The sequence below is a fragment of the Vanellus vanellus genome, assembly GCF_965231255.1.
Source record: "Vanellus vanellus genome assembly, chromosome: 5".
Classification (NCBI taxonomy): Eukaryota; Metazoa; Chordata; class Aves; order Charadriiformes; family Charadriidae; genus Vanellus; species Vanellus vanellus.
The window spans coordinates 70,279,670-70,290,296 of record NC_138910.1 but is presented as its reverse complement, the minus strand read 5'-3'; the positions used below and the strand labels follow the sequence as shown (position 1 = coordinate 70,290,296).

General features: G+C 59.4%; 2 protein-coding genes across 3 annotated transcripts in view; one reads left to right on the top strand and one right to left on the bottom strand.

Annotated features, from left to right (window-relative positions):
• Nucleotides 1-202: 202 nt before the first annotated feature.
• DPH2 (diphthamide biosynthesis 2) lies at nt 203-2,778 on the top strand (the record flags this gene model as incomplete). Its single annotated transcript, XM_082483588.1, has 6 exons — nt 203-355; nt 440-552; nt 737-957; nt 1,160-1,798; nt 1,956-2,141; nt 2,238-2,778. The coding sequence occupies 6 exons, from the start codon at nt 203-205 to the stop codon at nt 2,366-2,368; spliced, it is 1,443 nt and encodes a 480-aa protein (XP_082339714.1). The 3' UTR covers nt 2,369-2,778.
• Nucleotides 2,779-3,250: 472 nt separating this feature from the next.
• IPO13 (importin 13) overlaps nt 3,251-10,627 on the bottom strand; it is a 32,108-nt gene continuing 24,731 nt past the window's right edge. The window contains exons 16-20 of one of the 2 annotated variants that reach the window (XM_082483525.1): nt 4,735-4,801; nt 4,509-4,567; nt 4,286-4,375; nt 3,949-4,130; nt 3,251-3,829 (exon numbers count right to left, since the gene is read on the bottom strand). In XM_082483525.1, the coding sequence (XP_082339651.1) occupies nt 3,730-3,829; nt 3,949-4,130; nt 4,286-4,375; nt 4,509-4,567; nt 4,735-4,801 (498 nt within the window). In that variant the 3' untranslated portion in view covers nt 3,251-3,729. The remainder of the gene's footprint in view (nt 3,830-3,948; nt 4,131-4,285; nt 4,376-4,508; nt 4,568-4,734; nt 4,802-10,627) is intronic. The other variant, XM_082483526.1, reaches the window with a different exon arrangement.

Genomic DNA, 10,627 nt, shown 5'->3' with positions numbered 1-10,627 from the left:
AGCGACGAGCGCCTCTTTCCATTGGCTGCTCTTCCCCTCTCCGCCCTGTCGTGTAAGCGCAATAGGCCCCCCTCCATCAGGGGCGGGATTTCCGAGAACAGCAGGGGCGGGGCCGAGCTCTCATTGGCCGTTCCTGCGCCCCAGCCCGGAAGCGGGCGCAGGGGTCCCGCGTGGTGGACCTGACCCTCGACCCCGCGGCGCTATGGCAACGGCCTTCAGCAGCGACGGGGAGGCCGCGCTGCGGCGGGACCTGGGCCCGGTGGCGGCGGCGGCGGCGGCGTCGCGGGGGAACCTCGACGGCTTCTACGAGATGGGCCGGGCCGCCGCCTTCGTGCGGGGCGGCGGGTTCCGCAAGGTGAGCGGGGCCGGTGGTGGAGCGGAGCCGTGGGCCGCCCTAACCCGGTGCTTCACCTCCTGCTCTGCTCCCCCCCCCCGCCAGGTCGCCCTCCAGTTCCCCGACGAGCTCCTGGCGGACGCGGTGGCGGTAGCGGCCCGGATGGAGGCGGCGACCGGGGCCGAGATGTACGTCCTGGGAGACACCACGTACGGCAGGTGGGTGAGGGGCCGCGGGGTGGGGGCGTCCCGGGAGACCTCCACGAGCAGGAACGGCGCTGCTCGTTCACTGCCTGGCAGGGCTGAGGGCCGGAGCTGCCCGGGCAGAGGACAGCGGTGCCGGGGAAGAGGAAGAGCTCCGCGGTGCAGAGCCCGTCTGACATTGGGTTCTCCCTCCCCGCAGCTGCTGTGTGGACGAAGTGGCCGCCGAGCACGCGGGTGCCAAGGCAGTGCTGCACTACGGCCCGGCCTGCCTCAGCCCCTGCAGAAAGCTCCCGGTGCTGCACATCTTCGGGCGGCAGCCCGTGGACATCGTACGTTGCGCAGATGCCTTCCGGGAGCTCTACCCTGACCGGCAGAGCCGTGTAGTGGTGCTGAGCGATGTGGTCTATGCCCACGCGATGGGTGAGCGCTCTGGGCCTGGGAGGGGCTCTCTGGTGCTGCTCTGAGCTCTACAGAGCTGCCAGAGAGAGAGGCAGCAGCAGGCAGTCAGTCCCCAGATGCTGTCAGCCTTGATTTATGTCTTCTCCTTTCCCATAATCTGCTGTGCCACCTTCTGTGGGTCAGTCTGTGTTCGTGTTTTGTTCTCACTCTTCTGTCCCTTTAGGTGAGCTGGAGCAGCAGTTGTGCCCCGAGTACCCCAATATTGTTTTCTCCAGGGTGGTGTGCGGGGACCCTCCTGGCCCCCCACCGCCTGGGGAGGTGCGGCAGTTTGGTCGCCAGTTCCCGGTGGAGGCGCTGGGAGGGCTGCAGGACTGCGCCATGTTCTACGTGGGGGCTGAAGGCCTGGCCCTCACAAGCTTCATGCTGACCTGGAACCGCTGTCCCTTCAGCTCCTTTGACCCTGCCACCAGCTGCGGCCGCCGCGAGACCCTCAACGTCAACCGGGCCCTGATGCGACGCCTATACCTGGTGGAGCGGGCCCGGGATGCCCAGGTGGTAGGCATCCTGGTGGGCACCCTTGGCGTGGCGGGCTACCTGGCTGTGCTGCAGCACCTCCGTGAGCTTCTGCACCGGGCTGGCAAGCGCAGCTACACACTGGCTGTGGGGAAACCGAACCCCGCCAAGCTGGCCAACTTTCTGGAGGTGGACATCTTTGTGCTGGTGGCCTGCACTCAGAACTCTCTGCTGGACTCCAGCGACTTCTACCGACCCATTGTGACCCCCTACGAGCTGGAGCTGGCCTGTAACCCAGCCCGGGAGTGGACAGGGGACTACTTCACTGACTTCAGAGATCTGCTGCCAGGTAACGGATGGAAAACAGCTGCCCAGCACCCCCCTGGCATGTGTCCTGCCCTGCTCCCCTGCCTGGAGGGTGCAGTTGGCTCGGCTCTGTGCTGACTGCAGGATCGACATGGGTGGATAGACATGAGCACAAAGCTAACGTTACCATTTTCTGGCAGGTGCCTGTGCACACGTTGAGCTCCCACCAGCTGTCCCAGCAGCGGAGGCCATTCCTGACATCTCACTGATCACAGGGGAGATGCGTGCTGCCCATCTCTGTGACCCCCCAGCCCCCCAGCTGCCCCCCAGCACCACCCTGGCCTGCAGGGACCAGACACGGGCCCTTGTGGAGATCAGCCCTGCTGGTTTGTGATTTGGTTTTGTGGTGGGACTGAGCCCCGGTGCAGAGGCAGTGCCACCTCCCTGCTCCCAGTAACAATTCCCTTTCTCTCTCCTCCCAGCCTCCTTCCTGGAGTCCCGTAGCTGGCGGGGCCTGGAGCAGCAGCTGGGGCAGACGCCTGTCTCCAAGGCTGTCCAGGGCCGACGAGGGATTGCCATTGCCTATGAGGATGAGGAGCGCGAGCAACCCTGATTTGGCGGCAGCATCAGCAGGAGCGGAGGGCATGCAGGGGCCCAGGCAGTGCCTACCACCAGGTGTCAGACCCATGAGGGTGTCACAAGGGTCTGGACCTGCCACCAGCTGGTCCCATGCTGGATGCCACCTGTGGTGGGAGAGCAGGTGTTGCATGTGTGTGTTCAGGGATGCCCGCAGCACCCCGGGTCTCACAGCCATGGCAGCAGCAGGGCCAGGAGAGGCACTTGGCCCAGACTCAGCCTCTGAGGCTCCCCAGTTCAGGGCAGCTTTGGCCCTACATGGAAAGGTCACAGCTTCACATGAGCCAACAGCACCGTGACTTAAGGCTTGTGTGAGCTACTGCTGCTAACTAAAGCTGAACTGAAAAGGACTTTTGAGTGAATTGTCTTCTAGAATAAACCACGCACTGAGGAGTGGAGGCAGAGGTGATACCAGATATTCCAGAATGAAAACACAGATCATGTCCTACTCTGGTGTCAGCTAAAACCAACCTGGGAGAACAGAAAACCAGAACTGGGACCCCCAGAAATGAAACCACATTCACAGGCTGGGTTGGGGAGCAAAGGGGTGAGGGCGCTAAGTGTCAGGAAGCACCTCAACTGCTCTGATGAAGAGGAATGGGGCGCACACATCCCGTGCTGCAGGGAGGACAGCCCTGTGTGGGGTAGAACTGTTTCTGCTCCGGGAGCTGCACCAGGGCGGGCAGTACAGCAGGGCAAGCAGGGGGTGTGGGGGAAACTGGTTTTCATCATCCCTCTGGCAGCCAGGGGGAAGTGTTGAAGCACCTCAACTTTGATTTACCCCCTGCCTCCACTGGGCTCTTCCCCAGAGGCAATGGGCAGGCAAAGTCCAGGCACGGCAATAATGACAGCCACAACATAGAAATACTCTTAATATAATTAGGTGCAGGGCCTCCCCCCTCCCAACCACACACGTACAAACGAGCAGGGGGCAAGCCCCCCCCAGCCCAGCCAGCCACTGCTGTGGGCACAGGGGCAGCCCCCCCTGCCGTGGGGCATGGGCACCCACGGGGAAGTGCCAGGGAAGGGCTGGTAGCCCAGGCACGGGGCAACCCATGCTGGGGCAGTCCTGCCCAAGCTTTCCACTCGCCTGCCTGCCGCCTCCTGCAGCCGGCACTCCCATCCCCTGCGAGGGGGGAGCATGCTGGGGGAAACAAAGATGCTGACACCGAGATGCGGCCACCAAATCTAGCTGAGGAGCGTCCCGAGTGGGTTAATTCTAGGTGGAGGGTTATTCTACGAGCCGTACTGCAGCAGGGCAGGGAGGATGGGGGTGGGGGGACTTCCTTGCAGGGAAGAGCTGGTCTGGGCAAATTGTCCGCGGTCCTGGCCAGGTGCTCAGTAGTCTGCTGTGTACTCTGTGCCATGCAGCCCTCGGCACAGCAGGGTGAACTCCTTCACCATCTCCTTCACTCGCCGCTTGTTCACACGCTCTCTGCTAAGACAGAGGGAGGGGACAAACATGAAGCAGGAGGGACACACCAGGCCATGCTGCGGGGTGGTGGGGTGTGTGTGTGTCAGTCCCACTGAAGCCACCACAGAGAGGGGTGCACGAACCTGAGGATCTGTTGGCTGAAGGTCTCCTTCTGCTCAGGGCTGACGCGGGCTGAGGGGAAGCCATCCTGCTGCATGGCCTCCTTGATCCAGATGCTCAGGTAGCTGAAGCAGTGCTTGTTCAAGGCAAAGAGGATTTCTGCGAAGTGATCCATGAGGCTGCGGGAGGCCTGGCCACCAACACCCTGCCACAGAGCAGACAGACCCTGCTGAGCCCTTGGCATCACACTGCCTGCACCCACCCACGCTGCCGGACTCTCTGCCCCTGGTTCCGCAGGGATGCCGCCCAGGAACAGAGCCCAAAGCTGCCCGGGGAACCCGCGGTCCCGGCCTCTCTCACCTCCAGCACTGCCTGCAGCAGCACTTTGCCGTTCTCATGCACGACCTGTCCCACCGGGGCGATCTCTCCGCAGCGGGGCAGCAGCTCTGTCTGCAACACACAGCCCGGCCCGCTTAGTGCCGGAGCAGGCTCCACGCTGCAGCACCCTTGCCCAATGTGCAACTCCACTCCTGCCCTCCCAGCTCTCAGGGGAGAGAAGGCTGCATGATGCCACGATACTCACAAAAAAGCCACAGGATGCTTTGACCGTTGGAGCCTCGGGGAATTTGAGTGAAAGGACACCTGCAGGCAGAAAGCACTCAGGTTAAGAGCCAGAAACCCTGCACACCACCCCAAATAAGCCCTGTGGCCCCCAACCCCTGGCTGGTCTGTGCCCATCTCTGCAGGAGGAGCAGGCCGGCTTCTCTGCAGAGTGATGTGGAGCATGTGCCCGTGCCCATGGTACTCACCACACTGAAACACTGCTTTGACATCCAGGTTGCTACAGAGGAAGAGGTCCGGCTTCCTTTTCAGAGCCTGCAAGGCACACAGACAGGCAGCATAAACCCAGCGCTGCAGAGGCAGCCAGGAAGCCTCCAAGGAACCCGGTGCCCCAGACAACCTCTGCCTGGATGCACACTTACCTGGGTACACCCATGGTAAATGGGAGAGACACAGTACAGCAGGAAACCATCGCTTCCCCCTCCCTCCCCCCCTCCCCCCCCGCAAGAAAATGTCAATCGAACAGCCAGGCAGTTTGTTATGCTCAGGGCCCGCCGACCCCAGGACCTGAGGATAGATGCCATGGCCGTGTACACACAAACGCTTCGGATACAGTGATGGGACAGAAGACTCCTGTCCCACCAGAGCAGACCAGGCAACGGCAGCACTCCTGGGACAAGGGTGGCCATGCGGGGCCCAGCAGAGACCAGCCACCTGTGTGCTTTGCTCCTCTCCTCTTGAAGATGCTGGTGTCCCTGGGGTCACAGCAACTGGTTCAAGCAGTAACCCCAGACTGGACCGGCAGCTCACTCTGCTTGGGCTCCAGAGAACAGATGACAAGGAGATGCCAACGCGACTTAGCAGTTCCTGAGCAGCAAGTCTGAGATCAGAAAACCTTTGGTATTTTTTTGCCGCACAGCAATCCCACCAGCCTCTGTAGGGGTCAGGCACTGCTGCTGGGGACACCCTGAGCTGTGACACCCCATGCAATGACTTGGTCCCCCCTGTGCTGGCACTGGGCAGCTACTGGATGGAAATGTTTCAGTCTGCACCTTCCACTCTGTGGGAAGGGTTTCTGCCCTGCTGCAGTGAGCCCTGCCATGTAAGGTGGCCATGTCTGTTCCCTGACCACCATGCCCACTGCTGTAGGCCAGCACTGGGGATGGCAGCCATGCCTCCTGCCCTGCTGTCACGGCAACACCGGGGACAGCAGCCACAGCACTGCAGTGGCCCCGCTCTGGAGCTCAGACAGCAGGATACCAGGGCAGGCAGCCCTCGGGCTGCGCTGTGTGCAGGGCCACCGCCTCTGCCCGCTCCCGGGGATAAAAGCAGGGACAGCTTTCAGCCAGCAGCATCCAGGACACATGGCCATCTGCCCACAGCCATGGTCTCTACCTGGAGCAAAACAGACTTATTTCCCACCCCCTTCTTCTCCAGGGAAGGCCCATGTCCACCTGCCCAGTGCAGAGAACATATGCTGGAGACCAAGAAGCTGAGGAGCAGCTTTCAGGGTTACCCCATCTCATTTCTGACCCTTTTTATCACATGCTTCAGGAGAGCACTCAGGTTTGAGCACCAAAGGCATTGCTGTACCAGACGGAGATAGCACAATCGCAGGGACCTGCTTCCCTGCGAGATACAAGTGGAGACCTTCACAAGGGTGATCAGGGGCCACATTATACCTGCGAGTGTATACAGACTATGTGCGCCACCCCTCCTGACGTGCTGGCACCAACATCAGAAGTCTAGCTAGCGCCTGGGCAATGGTTTAGAAACACATCCATTCATAATGGCTGCTGCCATCTAGTCAGCCCCATACCAGACGCAAGAGACCTTGCAGTTTTAGCCATGGGTGACTACCCCCACTGGGGCCCTAGTGCAGGCTCCAGAGTGGAGACCATGAACCTTTCCCCCAGCAGCACGCTGCTCGAGAGCAGCTGGCTCCTGTGATACCACCCAACTGCAGGTTCCTCTACCCTGCTCACCCCAGCAGCTGGTTTTAACCTGTCCTGCATGCTGCAAGACTGTTTAGCTGGCACAAGAGTCATCCAACGTGCTCAAGTTGTCACCTACCTGTAGGGTGCTTCTCCCAGCCAAACCTGACCCGTGGCAGGCAGAGCCCCCCAAGCCCTCCTGCAAACTCACTGCAGCATCTGCTCCTCACTCCGTCAGTGCCATGGAAGAAAGCGTGCCAGTATTGGGAGGGCTCCTTCCCGTAGGATGCCTCCACCAAGGGATCGCAGAGTGCAAGCTCAATCTGGGCACACGTGCACATCTATTGTAGACAGAAATGCCTTTTATCCCCATGAGATGGGGCCCTGTGGAGCTTCTCCCATTAGCAAGTGGCACGAGGTAGGTCCAGCTGTGCTTTCCCAGCACCAGGAACCTTGCTCCAGCCCTGGGACCTCTCTTACTGCCAGCCTGTCCTCCCCGTCTCCTGCCAGAGCAGCTCTGCTCACGTGTCCTGGGACAAGGACAGGTCTTTAAATGCTTTCAAACATCCCCCAACACCCTCTGCTGCAGCAGCCACTGCAGAAGTTGGCACTGGCTCTCTGACGAGGGCTGTCCTGTTGGTTGGCACAGAACGGACATTGGGTTCTTCTCCACAGCAGCTGGGAGACCCCCAGACAGGTCTTCAGAGCAGGCTCTTCTGTGTCCAGCTCTTCTGAGGCAGGCAGGCATGGAAGGGACACCAAACCCCACTCCTCCAGCAGACAGGGGACAGTGCAGGGGCTGCACAGCCAGTTCCTGCAGCTCTCCACAACACACAGATCGAGCCCTTGTGTCTGGTACCACCGACTCTTCCCAGACCACATGCCTGGTGGAGCAGAGCCTCTGGCTTTGGAAGGGGCACGTGGCTTGGCCAGGCACCAGGGCCACGGAGGAGCAGTCAGCCCCTGCCCGCCGGGGAGAGGGGCACTCTATGACTCTGGCTGGACCAGGCGAGGTGGAGAGCTCAAGAACTGCTGCACGCAGGCTGGACCAGCCTGAGAAGGGAGGGAGGTGGGGGACGGCAGTGGCTGGGCCATCACAGGTCAGTCCTGCATCTTCTGCCCAGCAAGGCTCCTCTTGCCCAGCCTGTCCATGGGTTCCCAGTCAGGGAAGGTCACCACAGCGCTCACAAGGTCCATGCCAGCATGGAGCCCTGCCAGGGTGGGTGGATGTACCTGTAGCCGCCGGTGGGGAGGCAGGCTAGAGAGCCTCAAAAGCCTACCTGCAATCGGCAGCACACACACGAGTGATACCCGCTAGCCAGGGAGCAGGCGAGAGCTTCCAAACACCAGAACCTCCTGCCTGGGTTTGCAGATGGAGACCTGGGTGCCACCCCCAGCCGCTGTGGCTGCGCAGTCCTGGGCACAGGCACTCTGGCTGCGCGAGTGGCATTGAGCCCCACAGCCCTGCAGGCGGGATGCTCATCTCGGGCACAGAAGCAGCGATGCTCTGCACGGTTCCCAGCACACAGCGGAGGTGGGAGGGGAGCATCTGAGGGCAGATTTAACTGCAAAGTGTGCCAGCACCGCTTCGTGCAAACTTACAGCAGACTGGTTATTTTACACTTAGCTTTCAGCAGTAACAGTAACTCTAGGGTCTCCAGCATGTGTAAGGTATTTGGTTTAAGCCAGCACGCTCTCCTGACCAGCCAGCTACTGTCAAGAGAGGATTACCAATTAACATGGTGGCAAAATGATCAGCCACACCAACTGGGCAGTCTCACGGGCTGCAACCAAGCCCAAATAAATATACTGTAAAGTCAACTGAAATCTGGTCACACAGAGACGGCTCCCCGTGTGCTGCTGACAGAGGGCCGATGTATAGGTATTAGGTAGGAGCTTCTGAGTTATCAGAAGGCAGGAGAATACTTGCTGGCAGAGGGAGAAGACAAAACCACTGCCTGCAAGGAGAAACCAGACAAATTTGAAACAGGGAAAATGATACATTTCCACCAAGGTGATCAACCACAGCAGCAGCCGGCCAGGGAAGTGGGAAAGTCCCCACACTTTGACACACTCTTGGGTCCAAACTTGGTGCTGCTCTGGAAGATGCATTACTTCACCAAGGGCTCCGCAGGTACAGCAGGCTGGAATTAAAACACAGCCCCTGCCACATCAAAATTGGATCTGAAGAGATCTGCAGTTCTCTCCAACTTTAATCCTCAGATTTACAAATGCTCAACAGCATCACGGCAGAGTGTGGTCCTCTTGAAAGAGGACAGGCTGGACATATCTCTGCCATCAGACTGCTCCTGAAATCCCAAGAGCAAGGAGCCAGCAGGGACAGCAAGGCCATTTCTTGATAGGTTTCAAAGTACCCCACTAGATCATCAGTTTAGGAAGAGGGGCAGGTCAGAAAGTGGGGGAGACCTTGAAACAAGTCCTATGCATGAGGACAGAGGATGGGGATGGGATGCTTTGGTCTTTGTGGGGTTGCTGGAAGAAAAAAAAAAATCAGGAAAACATCAGGTCTTGAGTGGCTGTGGGCAGTGGTGGGCTGGCAGCCTGATGCCAGATGTCTCACAGTGATCCAAGACAGCAACCACAGAGGTAGGAACCTCTGAGCTGCTCCTGCAGCAGGACCTCCGAAGAACACAGCCTGTCTGGAGATCAGCACACTGGAAACTGGGCCAACTGTCAGCACGCTGCCCCAGCATTGCCTCCAGGTCCTGCATGTAACAGCTTCCCAGCAGCCGGGATGAGTGGTGTTTGCTTTCACAGCACACCCCATGGAAGTGCAGCACAGTTGTACTTTTCTCTCCAAGAGAGCACGAATGTGCTGTGTCCAGGCACAGAGAAAGCCCCCAAGCCAAAGAGAAACTCAGCACTTTCCAAAGAAACAACAAAGAGCCTTGGAAGAGTCTCTCAGAGCCACCTAATTCCCTACCTGCCCAGCAGGACCACCTCTACCTGCCCTCCAGGCGGAATACACTTGTTGAGTCCTTTCAAGCCCTCCAAGCAACAGCCGCTCCTGAGTGACCTTCCAATGCTTCCCCATGCTCTTAGAAAGATCTCCTACTGCCTAACCTGGATCCTTGTTCATGACTTCCTCCCACTACTGTTTGTCCCACTTGAGAGGAACAAAAAAGGGTTTTTACCTACAACTATGGCATTACCTTTTACACACCCCAAGACTCATGCAGCTCCTCAGGCTCCCATCAGCCTTTCCTCCTCACCGTGTGTCATCTTCTCTGTACTCTCTCATCTGTATCTACAGAAATGTGCCCCAAAGCGGGCACGGTGCTCGAGCGGAGGTGTCACCAATGCTGAGCAGCGGGGAGGACACCTCCATGAACCTCACACACAGATCTCATTCACCTCTCTTCCCATCACGTTCAAAACCCCTGTTAAAAGGTCACAGCTCCCAAAACTGGCATCGGCAAAAGCTGCAAACGTTTTCTGGTAACATCGATTATGTTTTCAAGAGAAAAAGCAGGGAAGAAAACACTGTGAGATGTGATGGGTCTCAGCAGGATGTGGGCATCATGGTGAGCCCCATGAGGAGCAGTGCCTCAGGGTGAGGTGCAGCTTCCTTGCCCACTCCATCCCCACAAGACCCACGCGTGGGCCCAGCTGCTATCGGAGGGGACCAATATGGACCTGGACAATGCCAGGCACCCTTCCCGGGCTGCCAGCAAGGGCAGGACAGCTGCTGCGGCTCTGGGAGCTGCCTCGGTGGGTGTCCCTGCACAGCCACCAGGCCAGCACGCATGGTCAAAGGTCTCATCATTACAGAAATCAAGCAGAAAGTGATTTTGCGGGCCCCTCCTCGCCACCGACCTACCCTGTGGGTAGGTCCCTGGGGAACATACCTCCAACAGGGTTGCACTGAAGACATCAGGGCTTCTCCCTCAAGGGCCACAGCAGGCTGAGGAGCGTGCTGGGCTCCTGCAGCTCTCAACAACTGTATGTACACACAGAGCATGACGCCAGCCCTGCCTGCCCACCACCAACGGTGACACGAGTGCCAGCCCTGCGATACAGCCCGTGGCCCCCATCACGCCGACGCAAACCGTCCCTGTGTGCCACCGAGCCTGTGGGCACAGGAGCGCTCCTGAGCTGCCACCACCACCACTGCCGCAAAAGGCTGCCGGAGCAGGATGCAGCGTGGCACCCTGGCAGGTCCAGACACCATCACAAGCACATTGCT